The sequence below is a fragment of the Doryrhamphus excisus genome, chromosome 15 (assembly GCF_030265055.1).
Source record: "Doryrhamphus excisus isolate RoL2022-K1 chromosome 15, RoL_Dexc_1.0, whole genome shotgun sequence".
Classification (NCBI taxonomy): Eukaryota; Metazoa; Chordata; class Actinopteri; order Syngnathiformes; family Syngnathidae; genus Doryrhamphus; species Doryrhamphus excisus.
The window spans coordinates 2,420,558-2,439,901 of NC_080480.1; the positions used below are offsets into that span (position 1 = coordinate 2,420,558).

General features: G+C 41.9%; 1 protein-coding gene across 3 annotated transcripts in view; it reads right to left on the reverse strand.

The window, feature by feature from the left end:
* myo15aa (myosin XVAa) overlaps positions 1 to 19,344 on the reverse strand; it is a 56,735-nt gene that overhangs the window by 22,646 nt on the left and 14,745 nt on the right. For all 3 annotated transcript variants that reach the window (XR_009119685.1, XM_058050348.1, XM_058050347.1), the window contains 37 exons: positions 19,186 to 19,295; positions 19,025 to 19,099; positions 18,547 to 18,637; positions 18,142 to 18,245; positions 17,980 to 18,043; positions 17,794 to 17,907; positions 17,563 to 17,724; positions 16,273 to 16,386; positions 14,580 to 14,638; positions 14,326 to 14,449; positions 14,157 to 14,252; positions 13,956 to 14,087; positions 12,937 to 13,062; positions 12,789 to 12,866; positions 12,562 to 12,719; positions 12,446 to 12,491; positions 12,255 to 12,379; positions 10,795 to 10,912; positions 10,546 to 10,721; positions 10,304 to 10,388; positions 10,167 to 10,220; positions 10,011 to 10,092; positions 9,795 to 9,931; positions 8,333 to 8,428; positions 8,025 to 8,260; positions 7,763 to 7,953; positions 6,701 to 6,773; positions 6,401 to 6,592; positions 6,198 to 6,313; positions 5,167 to 5,261; positions 4,627 to 4,744; positions 2,240 to 2,304; positions 748 to 873; positions 624 to 675; positions 414 to 558; positions 257 to 347; positions 69 to 174 (listed from right to left, as the gene is read on the reverse strand). Coding sequence is in view for 2 of the 3 variants with exons in the window: in XM_058050348.1 (XP_057906331.1) it covers positions 69 to 174; positions 257 to 347; positions 414 to 558; positions 624 to 675; positions 748 to 873; positions 2,240 to 2,304; positions 4,627 to 4,744; positions 5,167 to 5,261; positions 6,198 to 6,313; positions 6,401 to 6,592; positions 6,701 to 6,773; positions 7,763 to 7,953; positions 8,025 to 8,260; positions 8,333 to 8,428; positions 9,795 to 9,931; positions 10,011 to 10,092; positions 10,167 to 10,220; positions 10,304 to 10,388; positions 10,546 to 10,721; positions 10,795 to 10,912; positions 12,255 to 12,379; positions 12,446 to 12,491; positions 12,562 to 12,719; positions 12,789 to 12,866; positions 12,937 to 13,062; positions 13,956 to 14,087; positions 14,157 to 14,252; positions 14,326 to 14,449; positions 14,580 to 14,638; positions 16,273 to 16,386; positions 17,563 to 17,724; positions 17,794 to 17,907; positions 17,980 to 18,043; positions 18,142 to 18,245; positions 18,547 to 18,637; positions 19,025 to 19,099; positions 19,186 to 19,295 (4,132 nt within the window). In the remaining variant the exon portion in view is untranslated. The remainder of the gene's footprint in view (positions 1 to 68; positions 175 to 256; positions 348 to 413; positions 559 to 623; positions 676 to 747; positions 874 to 2,239; positions 2,305 to 4,626; positions 4,745 to 5,166; positions 5,262 to 6,197; positions 6,314 to 6,400; positions 6,593 to 6,700; positions 6,774 to 7,762; positions 7,954 to 8,024; positions 8,261 to 8,332; positions 8,429 to 9,794; positions 9,932 to 10,010; positions 10,093 to 10,166; positions 10,221 to 10,303; positions 10,389 to 10,545; positions 10,722 to 10,794; positions 10,913 to 12,254; positions 12,380 to 12,445; positions 12,492 to 12,561; positions 12,720 to 12,788; positions 12,867 to 12,936; positions 13,063 to 13,955; positions 14,088 to 14,156; positions 14,253 to 14,325; positions 14,450 to 14,579; positions 14,639 to 16,272; positions 16,387 to 17,562; positions 17,725 to 17,793; positions 17,908 to 17,979; positions 18,044 to 18,141; positions 18,246 to 18,546; positions 18,638 to 19,024; positions 19,100 to 19,185; positions 19,296 to 19,344) is intronic.

Below are 19,344 nucleotides of genomic sequence, written 5' to 3' on the forward strand. Positions count from 1 at the left end.
AAGGCATCCTTCAATGGGTGTATAATTGTGATGCAATTTTTTTTTTTTTTTAAATGCACAAATCTCACCTGGAGGATGGGCGGGGCCTGTGATGGAGCTCGTTGGTCCAGCAGAATCGTTTTTGGTAACTCCTCTCTCGTCTTTTTGATGAAAAGACTGCGACTTCTTCTGAGTCTGATTCAATGATAAAGTTCCACGTAATTAAACTGGTGTGTGTGTTTGTGTGCGTTATTGTGTGTGTGATATGTGATCGTACCGGTGGAGGGGGGTTGGCCATCTGGTCTTTGAGGATCTCCATGGCTTCATCATGGGGGTCTGGCTTCTTCACAAACTTTCCGTCGTCTTTCCTGGACACAGATGTGACCAAATGTGGGTCATGTGACCGGTACAAATATGCGCACAGCGGGTGTTACCGTCTTATGGAGGGTCCACAGGAGGACACGGTGGAGGGTTGGTGTTGTTTGATGATGTCTTTGATATCATGGCTGGGCTCCATGCGCTCGGTGTTGCTAACACTAGACCGGACCACGTCTTCTGGAGGGGCGCCTCGTGTTGGACCTGGAAAAGGGATGTTTCAACCGGGACGTGATGTCAAGTCAGACAAGCATGAAAGCGCCGCATACTCATTTTGCGCTGAGGGCTGGATCTTGTGGGTGAATCCTCTCTCTCTTTAGTCTGCATAAAGCCGGGCGATAATTCAGCTTTCTGTGGACAATATGACGTAGTACATACTGCATGTCTGCTTACAGGGCTCGGCGTGCGAGAGAGTTGCGGCGAGGGCATGTAATACTGGAGTGGTGGCGACGGCGAGGAAGGGAAGGACGACATCATCTGCTGCTGGATGGCGATGGCCTGCATGGTCATCTGCTGGGCCTGCATGACACACACAAACACACAACATGAGTATTAAGCTATGCTGGCACATTAAAAATGCATATAATAACAAATATAATACATAAACTGTTCAATCACTTGAGACTTATATACTATTATTGGCGTCCTAACTATGTATTAACTTATTATTAATAGTTATATTGTGTGGTATTGACTTGTTTTCAACAGAGGAGAAATGGCATGCAATACTTGGTAGTGACGAGCAGTGGCGCTGTTGAGTCAGTTTCAGCAATGGGACGCTAATTAACATTAACAAAGCCCTTTGTACATCCACTAAGACACAACTCCTCTAGGTGCTATGTTGCCACATAAAAATGTGTATAATAAATATAATACATAAATTCTTCAATACTTGAGACGTATATGCTATTATTGCCGTCCTAACTATTTATTAACTTATTATTAATAGTTATATTGTGTGGTATTGACTCGTTTTCAACGGAGGGGAATGGCATGCACTACCTAACAACGACCAGCAGTGGCGCTGTTGAGTCAGTTTCAGCAATGGGACATCAACATCAACAAAGCCCTTTGTACATCCACTAAGACACAACTCCTCTAGGTAGCATAGCACATAAAATGCATATAACAACAAATATAATACATAAATTATTCAATCACTTTAGATTATATACTATTATTGCCGTCCTAACTATTTATTAACTTATTATTAATAGTTATATTGTGTGGTATTGACTCGTTTTCAACGGAGGGGAAATGGCATGCACTACTTGGCAACGACCAGCAGTGGCGCTGTTGAGTTAGTTTCAACAATGGGACGCTAATTAACATTAACAAAGCCCTTTGTACATCCACTAAGGCACAACTCCTCTAGGTGCTATGCTGGCACATAAAATGCATATAACAACAAATATAATACATAAATTATTCAATCACTTTAGATTATATACTATTATTGCCGTCCTAACTATTTATTAACTTATTATTAATAGTTATATTGTGTGGTATTGACTCGTTTTCAACGGAGGGGAAATGGCATGCACTACTTGGCAACGACCAGCAGTGTCGCTGTTGAGTCAGTTTCAGCAATGGGACGCTAATTAACATTAACAAAGCCCTTTGTACATCCACTAAGGCACAACTCTGCGGGGAAACACTGTTCTGTACTGGAACTGAAGCAGAAGTTGAGCAATGTTGACATTCTATTAACATTAATTTAAAAAAAATAATGAGTTAACTGATTTTAAATTAAAATGTGACCATGCCTATATAGTATACTATATAGGCAATCAGCACGATAGTGCAGTTAACTCATTAAACCTATCTTTCACCACCTCACATTTTGAAACCCCCTGGTCCATATTCTATATTGAACATAACATACCAGAATGATGGCTTGCTGGTTGATGATAGCCTGCTGCTGTTGAGTCAGAACCGCCTGCTCCGTTCCTGCAGGAAAACATAACAAACAACTTTGTTTACGTCCGAGGGAAGAAAACACTTCAGTGCAAACCTTCAGCATGAGAACACACCACCGAAGGACAACATGAGCACGCTGCCACACTGAGAAAAGGAGAAAACGCCTTGCTTCTCCAGCACTCCCACCACGCCCTGAGGCCACACATGCTGAGGACGGGAAGACGCACACTCCGTTATTGTCGCTGACGCACCTGCCAGCACGGGCAAACCCGGAACCACCGGTACGGAAGGGAGGGTGGGCACCACTCCAAAAGACGGAATACCGGTGCTATGTGATGCTACGTCTGTAGCACTCACAGGACCAAGGGCGGCAGAGGAGGACGCAGGGGGGCCCGTGGCCGGGGCGTGGGTGGGTGGAGGAGTGGGGGTTTCATTTGGGGGAGTGGATGACGTCTGTTGATGGTGGGAGGGTTGGGGCCGGTTGTATTGGTGGTACTGGTGCTGCTGCTGCTGCTGCTGTTGATGTTCGTGGTGATGATGGTGAGAGGGGGTGGGCATGGCAGGGATGGGTGGCATCATCCCTCCTGCTACTGGGAGCACTGGTACGGCTTGAAGAGCAGCAAGGAACACGTAGGACACCAGTTAGGAAAAGTGGGGTTCCTCTGGGCTCTGTTTTAAGTCTACTTGCATTGATATTAACTTTGATAACACGGAAATAATAAAATAATAATAAGTAAATATATACTGTATATACGCACACTTATGTAAACAGTTTACTGTATAAAATATATGTGTATAATACGAATATACTACACTATATGATAATTCTACAATAATAGTAGCAAAGTACATAATGTACCTATTATAAAATACAGTATAGCATACTAATATACTAATACTTCATACCCTTGCCATTTCACGCTTAAATAGTGAACGCAGCCTTTTGTTAGTACAAAAATATGCACATTAAAGCAATTTATTTAGCATTTTCCATCTAAATGAAGCATTTTCAGGCATAAATCTGGTTAAATTACCGTATGTTCCCGACTATAAGTCGCATTTTTTTCATAGGTTAGCTGTTCCTGCAACTTATAAATGAAAAAAAAAAATTGTTACATGCCTTTTCTGTTTCTGTTTATTTTTTGTGTAGCTGAATAAGCATTGTGTTAGCATATCTTACACCTATTCAGCCTGTTCTATATTATTTTGTTGTTATTTTATGTGTTTTGGTCAAGTACTTTGCCAAATAAATTACCCACAAAAAATGCGACTTATACTCCAATGCGACTTATAGTCCAGAAAATACGGTAATTAAAATACAAATAGTGCATTGTGATTGGCTGGCCACCAGTTCAGGGTGTACCCCGCCTCTTGCCCAAAGAAGACAGCTGGGATAGGCTCCAGCACCCCCTGCGACCCTCGTGAGGATAAGCGGTAGAAAATGAATGAATTAAAATACAAATAAAAAGGCATTCAGACGACATGTGGATGATGTGTAGTATTCTACAATGGTCACTAGGGGTCAGTCATGTCAGCGAGACACTTTGACATTCTGCATAACAATTTTTTTTAATGTAATAATACATATTTCACTGGAACTTAATGCACATTTTTTTATTACTTACGAAATATTAAGCAATGATATGACCCTAGTGAGTATAAGCGGTATAGAAAATGGATGGATAGCATTTTATTGAAAATTGCATTACCAATGAAAGTTATTTTAAATGCGGCAACTTAAGAGTAATTGTATGACGAACTGACAATGACAATTTTCTCAACGTGTGAAACAACACACATAGACACGCACACGCCTGCTGGCGCTATGGCGTCGACAAAGTGAGCATTTAGCCGGCGAGGTAAGGAGAGTGAAGGAGATCAAATGAGTCATGTGTGCTTACACTGAATGCTCGCCTATGCATTAACCATGAAGGGGGGAACAGTGCTCATTACAGCCATTGGGATTAATGAAGCGTTGCAGTTCAGTTGTCGCAAAAGCACATCGATAGTTTACCTTTAATAATGTGGCGATTAACTCACACATTGAATTACTTTAATATGTGATGTTCATATTTAACATGTATTAAAAATTAGAACATGATCACCGTAAAATTATCACTGAAAATCAGCAATGTGGCCAGTATTTATTTCTTATATAGTATATATATATACATATGCATTCATCTAACAATTAACCTTGCATTACACTGACACATAAAGGGCATTCAACACATCTACATCGCTGAATAATTGATGGAAACACAAAAAACTGCAAAAGGTCAGCGGGAGTTGTTGCATTGTAGCATTCTTATTATTATTATTATTATTATTAAAAAGATCATTTTTGTTTACCTCCAGGGTGTATTCCAGGTGGATACGCTCTCTCCCCGTCTCCTCTTCCTCCCCCTGGGATGCCAATACCTCCCCCTCCCTTCATCCTTGCTGCCAAGCTTCCAGTCTTTTCCACGTCCTGGCGGGAGTCAATCCCAATAGTCACAGGAGAAGGGAAAGAGCCGGTTAGGAATGTGGAAGAAGTTCGGGAGACATGAAGAACATTTCATAGGAGGTAGTGTATTGGAAGGAGAGTAGGGAACTGAATATGCCCCCTGGAAGTACCGTAAAGACTGGAAGAGAGAGGCAATACAAAAGCGGTTTCAAAAAGTTTAGAGGCTTCGCTACATGTCTTAAAATAAAACTAAAAGCTCTGCCATCAGGCAGGTGTCATTTTGTTTCTCTTCAGCAAAAAAAAAAAGCTAATTTAGCATAATGTTGCTGTTAAAATGTGTGATGTTAGCACTTTATGCTAACATTACATAGCATCTATTACAGTGAGACAGCAGTACACAAAACCCTTAAAGTGTATTTGGAGATTTGGAGCGTCGGTGTACTCACGATGCCGCTGTCTGACAGCACGGGATCGAACAAGCTGTCCAAGTAGCGGTCCATTCCTCTCTGGGTCTGACCATCACTGAAGGCGTCGGACTCGACTGCACGCAAGGCGAAAATAAGCATAGAATCATTAGACTGTAGCGTGATACTATACACACTGGCCACGTGTAATAAATACCACACCAGCAGGTTTTGGTACTTTAGCACCAAGCGCTTTAGCACCTAGCGCTTTAGTGCCGAGCAATTTGGCGCCTAGCACTTTGGCGCCTAGCACTAAGCACTATAGCACCTAGCGCTTTAACAGCTAGCGCTTTAGCACCTAGCGCTTTAGCACCTAGCGCTTTAGCACCTAGCACTTTAGCACCTAGCACTTTAGCACCTAGCACTTTAGCACCTAGCACTTTAGCACAAAGCAGTTTAGCGCCTAGCATTTTAGCGCCTAGCACATTAGCACAAAGCAGTTTAGCACCTAACACTTTAGCACCTAGCACTTTAGCAGCAAGCACTTTAGCAGCAAGCACTTTAGCACCTAGCACTTTAGCACCTAGCACTTTAGCACCTAGCACTTTAGCACCTAGCACTTTGGCACCTAGCACTTTGGCACCTAGCACTTTGGCACATAGCACCTTAGCACCAAGTACTTTAGCACCTAGCACTTTAGCACCTAGCACTTTAGCACCTAGCACTTTAGCACCAGGCACTTTAGCACCAGGCACTTTAGCACCAGGTACTTTAGCACCAAGCACATTAGCACCTAGCACTTTAGCACCAAGTACTTTAGCACCAGGCACTTTAGCACCAGGTACTTTAGCACCAAGTACTTTAGCACCAAGTACTTTAGCACCAAGTACTTTAGCACCAAGTACTTTAGCACCTAGCACTTTAACACCTAGCACTTTAGTATGGTAAATTTAGATGGTAATCATCTTGTATATTTACATAAAAATGCTGATAAATATGCACAACTATGCCCGCCATGGCTTCCAGGAAGTACAACAAAGTCACTAATGAAAGACGCATGTATGTTTGTGTACCATGGCTGTGGTATCCATCAGAGTCAGACAGGCTGTAGGCTGGTCTGCAGCCTCTGCTCGGAGGAAGCGAAGGTGGAAGTTCGTCATCTGAGTCGAAGCCGCTGCCAAACAAAGTTCTAGTCGAGAACAACCAAGGAGGAGGACATGATGTTATTGTTTTTATAGCGTCTGGGATGTAATCTTGGTATCCCTGTTAAACTGACAGGCTGGCGTTGGCTCGGACCCTTGCGGGGTCGTCAGTACTGATGATGAAGTAGCTCTTCTGTTTGGGGAAGTCGTTCGGAAGCTCCAGGTCTGCAATCAGGTCCATGACGTAGTCGTGACCCGCTAACTCCACCCACTGGCCGTGCTCCTTCATGAGGACGGAACCCCCCCTCCACCAGTCCGACACGCCCCTGCAAGACCCCAAATACTGTAGCTATTCATTCATTCTACGGATATTATGGACTGTATGAACAGTAAAAAGAGGAAAAAGAATATGAATGTACGAGTCATAGTAGCACCTGTGGCGAAGAACATCGCCTCCTAAATCCTCCCCACTGGTCCAGGAGTGGACCGGGCACAGGAAGGACACGCCTGCAAGGAAATACATCATACAAATAATACAAATACATCTATGAAGGGTTGAGTCAGTATTAACATAAATATGAAAGTACAGTGAACCCCTCATTTATCGTGGTTAATTGGTTCCAGACCCGATCGTGATAAGTGAATTTACATGAAGTAGGATTCAATATGAATAAACGCAATATTTTAGTAGTATTAGTAGTAATAAGAATGTGTTTTATATATGTATGTGTGTAATTTTAACTGTTTTATTTATTTTAACAACTCTGTATGGTGACCTTGAGTGTCCTGAAAGGCACCTATAAAAAATTCATTATCAATAATAATAATTATATTTTTAATAATATATATTAATAATATTATAATAGTAATATTATGATAATAATAATTATAATAGTATTTATAATTATAATATAATAATAATAATTATTATTATAACATTATTAATAATAAATATTAATAATAAAGAGCAAATTTTCTCCGGGTATTCCCGGTTTCCTCCCACATTCCAAAAACATGCTAGTTTAATTAGCGACTCCAAATTGTCCATAGGTATGAATGTGAGTGTGAATGGTTGTTTGTCTATATGTGCCCTGTGATTGGCTGGCCACCAGTCCAGGGTGTACCCCGCCTCTCGTCCGAAGAAGACAGCTGGGATAGGCTCCAGCACTCCCCTCCCCCCACAACCCTCGTGAGGATAAGCGGTAAAAAAATGAACGAATGAATGAATAATGAATAACAGAATAATGTTCTGGCAATCACATTGCTCGTTCTGGCGACACCTAGTGGTCAATGTAGGATACTATATTCACAAGTAGAATGTTTCTTCTGCCTTGCATTTGTATTTTAGTTCATTTAGCCATTTTTATGCTTGAAACGACTTAATTTCTCCAATAGCTTGTAATAAACTAGCGATCATTTATGAATTATTTTTTGGAAAAGGCAATACCTGAGGGAGTACGTCAGTTATTGCCTCAGTTATAAAGTATTAGCTTTACCATCAAAACAATGCAGATGTAACACCATGTTAGCTTTTTTCCTGTTAGCCGTCCACTCCAGCAAAGACAGCGGATAGGTTCGTGCTGCCTCTGAGGCCGGGCCTGGGCTTAGCTGCATCTTCTCGTTGGCTTGGATGAGTCGGTGTTGCAGCAACGCTTGGCAACCAACAGGGGAGTGGTCAGAAACAAACCTAAAAAAAAAAGGAAAGTTACACTAAAATATGTAAATTGTACCGAAAATATTATTTTTGTGCGTTCCTACTTGAGCAGATATCTGTCCATCTGTGGTGACGGAGCAAAGCTGCACACGCATGCAAGCATCAGCAGCCAGCCTCTCTCCGCATTGTCAGCGTTGACGTTCCTCCACACCTGGTTGACAACCTGAGCCAGGATCTCATCCCGTAACCCGGGACATGACAGACCTCTCTGGATGATGTAATTGCCAAACATGTTCTCCTGTGCGCCATTCAGGTGCGGGTCGCCCATGAAGCGTAATATCTGTATAAAAAGGTGACAGGAGTCAAGTGATGCTCGTGTTTGGATCCGTTATTATTATTAATGTTTACCTACCATGTTGAAAAGCTGCAGAGCTTCTCCCTTCAGGTTCTCATCCACGCAGGTGAGAGGCGTCTCCAAGGGTGCCGTTAACATCCCAAACTTGGGTTCCTACCACAAGAAATGGAATTACAAAATCTTTCAGGAAGGCATAAAATGTTAAATATATATATATATATATATAAACTCACAACTAGAAGCTAGTTGGCTGTTCACACACTGTAAGAGGTGCCCACGAGCAAGGCACATGCACATGTGTGAATCGGTGTGCTGCATGGAACATAACACTGTATATCTCACATTCTGTGACAAGAAGTGATCCCTCACCATGGGATGGCGGTGAAGTGGTTAGCGGGTAGACCTCACAGCTACGAGACCAGGGTTCAATTCCACCCTCGGCCATCTCTGTGTGGAGTTCTCCCCCATTCCAAAAACATGCTAGGTTAATTGGCGACTCCAAATTGTCCATAGGTATGAATGTGAGTGTGAATGGTTGTTTGTCTATATGTGCCCTGTGATTGGCTGGCCACCAGTCCAGGGTGTACCCCGCCTCTTGCCCGAAGAAGACAGCTGGGATAGGCTCCAGCACCAGCCGCGACCCTCGTGAGGATAAGCGGTAGAAAATGAATGAATTAATGAATGAGTTCTCCTCCTATTTTGTGTGGAAGTGGTACCCTTTTGGCTTCTTATTTTGTCTTTCCCCACCCTCGGTCATCTCTGTGTGGAGTTTGCATGTAGAATTGAACCCTGGTCTCCCAGCTGTGAGGTGTGCGCGCTAACCACTCGCCCGCCGTGCCGCCCCTAATAAAATAAAACTACAAAACTGCAGCAAAAATATGTATAATATTCTACGTTACTCTGCATTCCGCGTGGTTGTCAACTGGTTTGGCCGTCCGAGCGACTGAGTAGCATACGGAAAAGAGTAGCTACCGCTAGGTTGCCCAGCATGCCTTGCGGGTTCCAGTCACACTGCAAGTTCCGATGACCTCCTGTCTGAGCGTGTTGCGTTGGCTCATTTGATCAGGCTCAGATCATTTGTTATGTACAATTTTTGTTTTGAGAACCACTGTTCTACGTAAGGGTGGCACGGTGGTCTAGGGGTTAGCGCGCAGACCTCACAGCTAGGAGACCAGGGTTCAATCCCACCCTCGGGCATCTCTGTGTGGAGTTTGCATGTTCTCCCCGTGCATGAGTGGGTTTTCTCCGGGTACTCCGGTTTCCTCCCACATTCCAAAAACATGCTAGGTTAATTAGCGACTCCAAATTGTCCATAGGTATGAATGTGAGTGTGAATGGTTGTTTGTCTATATGTGCCCTGTGATTGACTGGCGACCAGTCCAGGGTGTACCCCGCCTTACGCCCGAAGACAGCTGGGATAGGCTCCAGCACCCTCCAGCACGCGACCCTCGTGAGGAAAAGCGGTAGAAAATGAATGAATGAATGAATGTTCTACGCAAGTGAAATAGAATGAACGTACTCTGAAGTAGCTCAGCACGTAGCGGTAGAAAGGGTAATTGTTGATGTCCAGAGGCAGAGTGAGTTGACTGGAGGAGGACTCCTGGATATGAGGAGCCTGGAGCAAAGCCAAGCAGTCGTAGTGCAACTCTCTCCTGACTGAGAGACGATAAGATACCGGTCGTATGTAAGTATAATAAAGTCCTAAGTACAGACACACAGCATACAGCATACAGACCTGCTGCTGCTTGAAGGAGAGTACCGAGCTCCGCCGGGATCACCAAGTGTGTAACATTCACCACCTCCCTCTTCATCAGATCCTAATAGAACGGTGACACTCGGCTTAATTGTCTTCTCAGAAGGTGCAATAGCGTGTGGAGGCATGTGAACGTACCATCTCTCTCTTCTTCATTTCCTCCTCGGCTTTTCTCTGGGCCGCCACCCTCATCTGCGCAGTAGATGACAACAATCATCGGCGTGTAGAGAGTTGAAAAGCACAACCGTTGCGATACATATATATATGTCGGATACCTTGACGTATCGTTTACGGCTGACGTATAAGTGGACGAGGGATCGGAAACGAACCAGGCTGCTTCTCATTTTCACATAGTGCCGTCTGAAGGATGGAAAACAAGAATCAGTGCTTCCACTTCAAAGAGATTTAACTCGTAAACACATTATAACGGGACTGTCTGTGTAATGCAGCATGTTGCCTACTTAGCAAAAAAAAAAAAACATTGAATGAATCAATAGCTGTGTTTGCAGCAGCCCACCTTGTGAGAAAGCCTCTGCAATGCGCCTGCAGCCTGATGATCACGTCGCGTAACTCCACGTAGCGTTTCCTGACAAAGTACATGCGAGCGGAACGCTGCAGGGTGAGCGCCGCAAGCTGGCGGCTGCGCTCGCGCTTGCACTCCAGCAACTGGTAGATGGCCTCCTTCACAAACAACTGCAATAACGTAGTATATAGTTAGCGGGCCTCAAAAGGAAGTAGAATGTCATAAAAGAGTCTCACAACTGACCTTTGTGACCCCCACATGGTAGTCTCCTGGTGTGAGAGGACACAGTTTACCCAGTAGCGTCACGCAATTGGCTCCATTTGCTGCTGGAAGATGCTGAATTCCCACCAGGGATTTGTATCTGATGACACACAGACGTAATAGGATGCATTCATTCATTTGGAAATGGCGTGCGGACGCCACTAAACAAAAAATGCACTGTACACTATACTACACGCAGTAAGTATGCCAAGCTTATGTTTAAGTATGGGCTGTATTTGGTATTTAAAACTCAGAATTTTTTTGTGTGAATTTGACACAAATATATTTATATACTATACTATTATACCACTAATAGCATGTTAAAATGCTGAGTCCTTAACTGAAACGTGTGCAAAAAGTATTGTGGCGCTCAAGGACCTTGAAACTTTATTTAAAAAGCGGAAGAACAAAGCTCGCATTCGACACACAACACAGCCATAAACATAGCCAGCATTACGCAACAGACAAACAAAACAGGTGCCGCAAAGCACGCTGGGAACCGGGAAGTGCTACAGTATAGTATACTTAATAGGGCTTTCAAAAACAATTAGCGCATGCGCATCATGATGACCCACGCAAGCTAGCTTTCGACACACAACACAGCCATAAACATAGCCAACATAACGCAACAGACAAATGAAAACAGACAAGACATTCTCACTGGTTGAGCAGAACAACAACGAACAACTATGCGACTTAAAACTACAAACTGAAGAGCTAATTACATCGACGGTGCCGCAGAGCACGCTGGGAACCAGGAAGTGTTTCCCAGTATACTTAAAAAAAAACAGTATAGTATACTTAATAGGGCTTTCAAAAACAATTAGCGCATGCGCATCATGATAACCCACGCATGTTTGTTTTGATGGTGAACGGAGCCACAATTTGACGCTTTTTTATCACCGTATATTTATCTCCGACCACCACTTCCTCATTCTCAACACACTCGTCCGAGGTGCATTCATGGACACTCGGAACTCCTACCATATCGTCTAAATATGCAAGAAGACCAAGAAAAACAAAAGATGGATCTTCTTCCCCACCCACTTCGTAAATTTTAATGCGAAAGTATAATTTGATGCACTTATTTAAGCTCCAAAATCCCAAACAATACACTCAGAACATTAAATTACGTGGTGTTTTTAACGCAACCCGTCATTGCTAGTCAACACAGTAAAAGTGTCATTCCACTGTTTTGCCACTAGAGACTAGTGACGGGCAAATATATTTTCAGACGTGTGGCATCTTTTAGTTTTATTTACATTTTCAGTACATTTGGAGCTCATAATCGTGTCTGGTCATTAATTTTAAATTAAATAAATTTTCTGTTTTTAAAATACAGTGAAAGTTGGACATACAGTAGTTGCAAATAGCGATCATTATTAATTAGGTTTGGTTGAGTATCTTTTGAACAAAAATAACCAAATAAAAGCGTCTTTTACCTAAACAGGAAGACAGAGAATGGCATCCTGACAGGGTATCCTTCTTTACGGATCCTGATGGTCTCCATGATACCCGAGTGTCGCAGCTGACCTTTGACCAAGTCGTCCTCAAACGCACCTGGATGCTGTGAACACAACTTGTGATGAATGGCAGCATACGATGTGGCATTAGCAGGCCATGTTTGAACTACCTTTGTGTTATTTGGCTTAATGCAGCGCACAAAAAAGGGGTTGCACCTGATATGGAGGAAGAAAAGTGACACAAATCAGCATGAAATATGATTGCCGCCATTCTTGATTTGTGCACCTCTCCATCTTGTCCACCAGCTCGAGCAGCGACTGCTGGAACTTGCTGCTCACGGTGGATGCTTGATACTTCCTGGTGACGGTGCTGCTGTTGCGCGTGTGACCTCCTTTCTGCTGACCCATGACCCCTGCGTGGTCCAGGAAAAGATTCGACACCATCTGGACACATGCGAGAAATAAGAGCGAGTTCCAGCGCGGGTAAATGTTCATCAAAAACATGCTCCTCACCTTGTTCCTGCTCTGTATGAACAAGTCCAGGACATCTTGACGGACCTGGTCGTAGTTTTTATCCAGGAACTTGTACACCTGCGTTGTTAGAGAGAAGGCCCCCCTGGTACACATCATTGTGGGTGGAACCTAATAGTGCCTAATATACCTGATAGCTGACACGTCCAGCAAAATGCTTGATGCTGAACTCGGGGAGGGGCATCTTTGGCTTCACGTACAGTGGGTTGTTGCCGTGGTGATAGTGACACTTTTGGAGAAAAGTGTGATCCGTCGCCTGTTCGCAGGTAAGGTGATTATCATTGGAAATGTACACGTGTACACTCATTTAATCCTATACATTTTTAAAAAGACATCACTCCAGTAGGGCTGCACGGTGATCGAGTGGTTAGCGCGCAGACCTCACAGCTAGGAGACCGGGATTCAATTCCATCTCTGTGTGGAGTTTGCATGTTCTCCCCGTGCATGCGTGGTTTTTCTCCGGGGACTCCGGTTTCCTCCCACATTCCAAAAACATGCTAGGTTAATTGGCGACTCCAAAATGTGAGTGTGAATGGTTGTTTGTCTATATGTGCCCTGTGATTGGCTGGCCACCAGTCCAGGGTGTACCCCCGCCTCTCGCCCGAAGAAGACAGCTGGGATAGGCTCCAGCACCCCCCGTGACCCTCGTGAGGATAAGCGGTAGAAAATGAATGAATGAATGAATTAGTTCTCCTCCTATTTTGTGTGGAAGTGGTAACTTTTTGGCTTCTTATTTTGTCTTTCCCCACCCTCGGTCATCTCTGTGTGGAGTTTGCATGTTCTCCCCGTGCATACGTGGGTTTTCTCCGGGTACTCCGGTTTCCTCCAACATTCCAAAAAACATGCTAGATTAATTAGCGACTCCAAATTGTCCATAGGTATGAATGTGAGTGTGAATGGTTGTTTGTCTACTATATGTGCCCTGTGATTGGCTGGACACCAGTCCAGGGTGTACCCCGCCTCTCGCCCAAAGACAGCTGGGATAGGCTCCAGCACTCTCGTGAAGAAAAGCGGTAGAAAATGAATGAATGAATGAATCCCTCCAGTACCAGCCATTTTACAGGATATAGAATATTGTATTCTAAGTTATAAACATGGAACATAGGAATAGGAAATGGTTAGCAAATATGCTAGCAGTGTTTCGCTAACCTGTGGGAAGCAGCACTGGTCATCCAGAATTCTCAGTATCCCATGAGGCTTTGCGGCGATGAGGTCGATGCAGGGTTGGTTGTCATTAAAGAGAATATCCTGCCAGGGTATTTGCTCCCTGCTGTACTCCTCCTGTATTGGGATCATAGAAGTAATCATAGTAGTATACTAATACTTAATAAACCGATGCAAACGGCTCACCTGTTCCTCCCTGAAAATGATCTTATTAAAGAAGAACTGCAGGTACTCGTTGGCGTAGTTGATGCAGAGTTGCTCAAAGCTGTTGTATGTTAGATCCTGTCGTGACACACAAACACACACGCGGTGAGGAAAAGTTGCAGTACTACAAAGTACTACGACAAAGTGCTACCTCAAATCCGTAAATGTCCAGGATGGAGATGGAGAGGGCGTGTTGGTGAGGATACACCTGAGTGTTGATCCTCTCCGTTAACCAGTGAAAGAGCAGCGAGTACAAGATCTTGGCAACAGCATCTCTGCAGTCGGGATGGTAGAAACGGATTCAACCAATCAGACAGAAGATAGGGGTCACTGATATTCATTTTAGTTGGTGACTGAATGACGTGAGTTAATTGGAACGCAAAAACACAAAATGGTGTATATAACCTGGCATCTACAGCGCTTTCCACAGTCAGTGGGGTGTAAATCTTGTCCCTCATCGTCTCCTGTGAAGAAGACAGAAGGGTGTCATGGCTGGAAAGTCGCGTCCACACCATGTACATACAGTATGTACAGAGTAGGTACAGTACTTTAAACCATTCATTCATTCATGTTCTACCGCTTATCATCACGAGGGTCTTCTAGCTGTGTGCTAACCACTCCACCACCGTGCAGCCTTACGTTGAACCAATGATTCTTTATTAGTAAATTAAATGCATATTTAAGCAAACTGTAAATATTTCTGTTCTAAATTTGCCACAAAAATTATAATAAAATAATAAAAATTAATTTAATAAAAATAAAAATATATAAATTAATAAGCCATAATTCTTATCTGAGACATGAACACATGTCTTTCTCTCTTCTGTGCATTCAAAAGATATAAAAAGAGCTAAAAAAAAAAAAGAGGCAACTAAGAATGTACGTAATGGGAATCACCAATCGTTTGAGGGATCTTGGTTTCAGCCTTTACATTAAAGATGAGTGGATATCATTCATTCATTTTTTTCCGCTTTTCCTCACGAGGGTTGTGTGTGCTGGAGCCTATCCCAGCTGTCTTTTTCAGGCGAGAGGCGGGGTACACCCTGGACTGGTGGCCAGCCAATCACAGGGCACATATAGACAAACAACCATTCACACTCACATTCATACCTATGGACAATTTGGACAATTTGGAGTCGCTAATTAACCTAGCATGTTTTTGGAATGTGGGAGGAAACCGGAGTACCCGGAGAAAACCCACGCATGCACGGGGAGAACATGCAAACTCCACACAGAGATGGCCGAGGGTGGAATTGAACCCTGGTCTCCTAGCTGTGAGGTCTGACCACTCACCCGCCGTGCCGCTACGTTAAACCAATGATTCTTTATTAGTAAATTAAATGCATATTTAAGCAAACTGTAAATATTTCTGTTCTAATTTTGCCACAAAAAATATATAATAAAAATTAATTTAATAATTAAAAAAAATATTAATAAACAATTAGCCACAATCCTTATCTGGGACATGAACACACGTCTTTCTATCTTCTGTGCATTCAAAAGATATAAAAAAAAAAGCTAAAAAAAAAAAAAGAGGCAGCTAATGTATTTAATGGGAATCACCAATCGTTTTAGGGATCTCGGTTTCAGCCTTTACATTAAAGCTGAGTGGATATCAATGTGTTAATTTATTTTTGTATAATTCTCCAAGAGCAACAAACATAAACAAACCAAAAATAAATCACAGGTTTGTTCCATTCCAGCCATTAACCAGATCCAAGAAGTGTGGCGCATTACAGTAAACAACCCACACTGTACAAGCACTTCCTTTTATGTGTGTGTGTGTGTGTGTGTGTGTGTGTAGTAATAGAGTGTCACTACAGTTACATAATGAGTAGTTAACATGCAACGGCTCTGTGATTCCACAGTGATTTAGTTACCAGAGTGAATTACCACAGTGAATGAGTGAATGAATAACGTAAGACTAAGTGGTCAGAGGTCAGATACTTTACATGAGAAGCTAGAGGAGCACGCAGAGCCAAGGAGGAGAACACAAAGGCTCTCCATCGTTTATCAGTGGCGCAATGAGAGCGAACATTGCATGAGAACATTATTTGGCAAAATGGTGACACGCACACACACACACATCAACACTGACCGTGACTTTGTAGGTGATGGCTTTCTGAAGGCCTTCCGGAGAGATCTGCAACAGCTCAGCTACCACCCTGATCTCCTGGGCGCTCACCACTGTCGCCACCTCCTGGCCGTCGGCCTGCAGTGCAGGAAGAAGAGTCAAATCATTAGGTACAGATCCCCGTGGATCCAAGTAGTCATTTCACTACATGGTAATGGTAATGGTTTCATTTCATTTGAATACGTATTAGATTATTGAGTGCCATCCCATAATCAGTTCCCAGTTCCACATGTCCAAAAGGAGTAGGAAGAAGCAAAGCATATTAAACCCTACCCCTCCATCTGGTACTTTTACAATCAGAACCTGTTAGATTTGCTCACTTCCTGCTTTCCTAATACAATTTTAATTTATTTTAATTTTAATTAATTTCTTTAAACTTAATTTTATACATTTTTATTTTTTAATTTATTTTTTGTTCACTTCCTGATTTCCTAATATAATTTAAATGTATTTTAATTTTATTTAATTAATAAATTTCTTTTTACTGTTTTATTTTAATTTTATTTAATAGTAATTTGGATTAATTTAATACTTAATTTTATTTAATTGTAATTCAAATTCAACAAATCAGTAACTGTTACATTTGTTCACTTCCTGTTTTCCTAATACAATTTTAATTTATTTTAATTTTAATTAATTTCTTTAAACTTAATTTTATACATTTTTATTTTTTAATTTATTTTTTGTTCACTTCCTGATTTCCTAATATAATTTAAATGTATTTTAATTTTATTTAATTAATACATTTCTTTTTACTGTTTTATTTTAATTTTATTTAATAGTAATTTGGATTAATTTAATACTTAATTTTATTTAATTGTAATTCAAATTCAACAAATCAGTAACTGTTACATTTGTTCACTTCCTGTTTTCCTAATATAATTTTAATTTATTTTAATTTTATTTTTTTGTACTTAATTTGATGAATTTTTATTTATTTATTTATGTATTTTAATTTTTTTTTTTTTTGTCACGTACCAAAGTACAAGGTGATATGAGCATCCAATGACATAATGTGTACCATAGTAAGTATCAATATAGTGATATATATAGCACATCATGACTGGTTCAAGACTCTTCATCCTTGTATTTAGCAAACATCAACTGCTTGTATTGTTTCTTGAATTGGCGGCATTATGAATTATCCTTACTGGCCTTTTTTTGCAGTACATTTAGCGAGTGAAGATTGCTTTTGTAGTTATTACCCCGTATTTCCACATATACATGTATAGGCAACCTCCGTGGAAGTAGTACCTGATATTTCTGAAAGTAGACGTTGCCCAGATGCAGTATGGAAGACAGAACTCTAAAGATGGCCGACTGGTCGTCTGCACTGAAATGAAGAATCTCCATGGCGGCGAGCAGACGCTGGAAGTCTTCTGCATCATCTTTTCCTGCGATCCCACAATCCCCTCCCTAAGTGGGTTAAGAACCTGGGTTAAGCCTGAGAAAGATCTCCAGATGTCGCTCCAGAGTGCTGCCCACCTGGTTGAGGTAATAGTAGGTCTCAGCCTCCTGAAGGTAGAAGGTCTGCTTCTGCTGTGACGGAAGACCTGCCAGCATCTCGTAGAATATGTGATAGTTCCTCTCATCTTTGGCCTGACGGGACAATAAATTCCATAAACAGGGTATGAAATGAAGTCATATCAAATATGCGTTTGAATGCATCACCTGGAAGACGATGCGAGACTTTTCCAGAAGATACTGAGACGTTATGGCACCGTTGATCACACCGCTAAGAAACGGGAAAGCGCAGTTTTAACCAAGTAAAGCTGAGCTTGAAGCAAATTTGTTTTATTTTTTTTTTTTATTACGTTTCATACTCGTACTCACTCCTCCAGAAAGACTTCCATGTGTTTCCCGAAGCGACTGGAGTTATCGTTGCGTACAGTTTTGGCATTTCCAAAAGACTCCAGCAGAGGAGCGGCCTCAAGTATCTGGTGGCCATTCAAACACGTCAACATCAATGAATACATTGAAAAATGCATATTAATATTATTTTTTGTGCTAATGCATGATGCTACAACACAGCAAAAACACAACAACGCTACTGAAAGATGAGTATGATGATAATAATGATAATGATGATAAAGTACACAGCAAAGGAACCTCACTACCTCAATCTGCACCCAGACAGGAAGGAAAAAACACACATGGACATTTGTCATTATTAATATAAGGACGTGTGTGTGTGTGTGTGTGTGTGTGTGTGTGTGTGTGTGACAGTGGGTTACACACCTGTTGGGCAAGATTACTTGTGTGATGTAAAGCTACAAGGTAGCGAAGGACTAGTTTGGTGGCCTCTGTTTTCCCAGAACCGCTCTCCCCACTGAAAAAAAGTAAACATTACATAAGCATGATGCATTCGTGGTTCTCACACAAAGTTGGATTTTTAAAAAACTTGTTACAAAAAACATACATTTTCCTCACTCGGGTGTTTAAAAATATTCAAGCAAGGGAGCCACAACAAAGAGGCTGAAGTGCCACATGCGGCTCTGGAGCCGCAGGTTGCCGACCCCTGGACATTAAGCCTCTCCTGCTGACCCCAAGTGACCAGTGAAGAAAACTACATATCAAAACATGTTTGAATACTTTTATTTAGCTCATTTATCCCTTTTTATGCTTGAAAAATGCTTAATTCTGGCCAAAAATTAATATTTACTCTTCTATAAATCAGTCAGTCGTCAAGAATTCTGAATAGGAGTGAGCCTCTTACCTGATTATTATCACCTGGTTATGTTTGGCATCAATCATCTTGGAATAAGCAGCGTTTGCTATAGCAAATAAATGTCTGAAGAAAAGAAAAAACATTAAATAGCATTTAAATATTTCTAAATACGATTTAGAAAATAGTCCGGAACAAAGATCACGACTTACGGGGGGTTCTCGCCCAGAGAGTGTCCCTTGTACTGCAGCACCATGTCTGTCCCATAGATGTTGTACATCTTATAAGGGTTGACGGAAACCACAATGCTACCTATGTATGTCTGAGAGGCACAAATAAACATAATTGGAGTTTATGTTTTGAAATCTCAC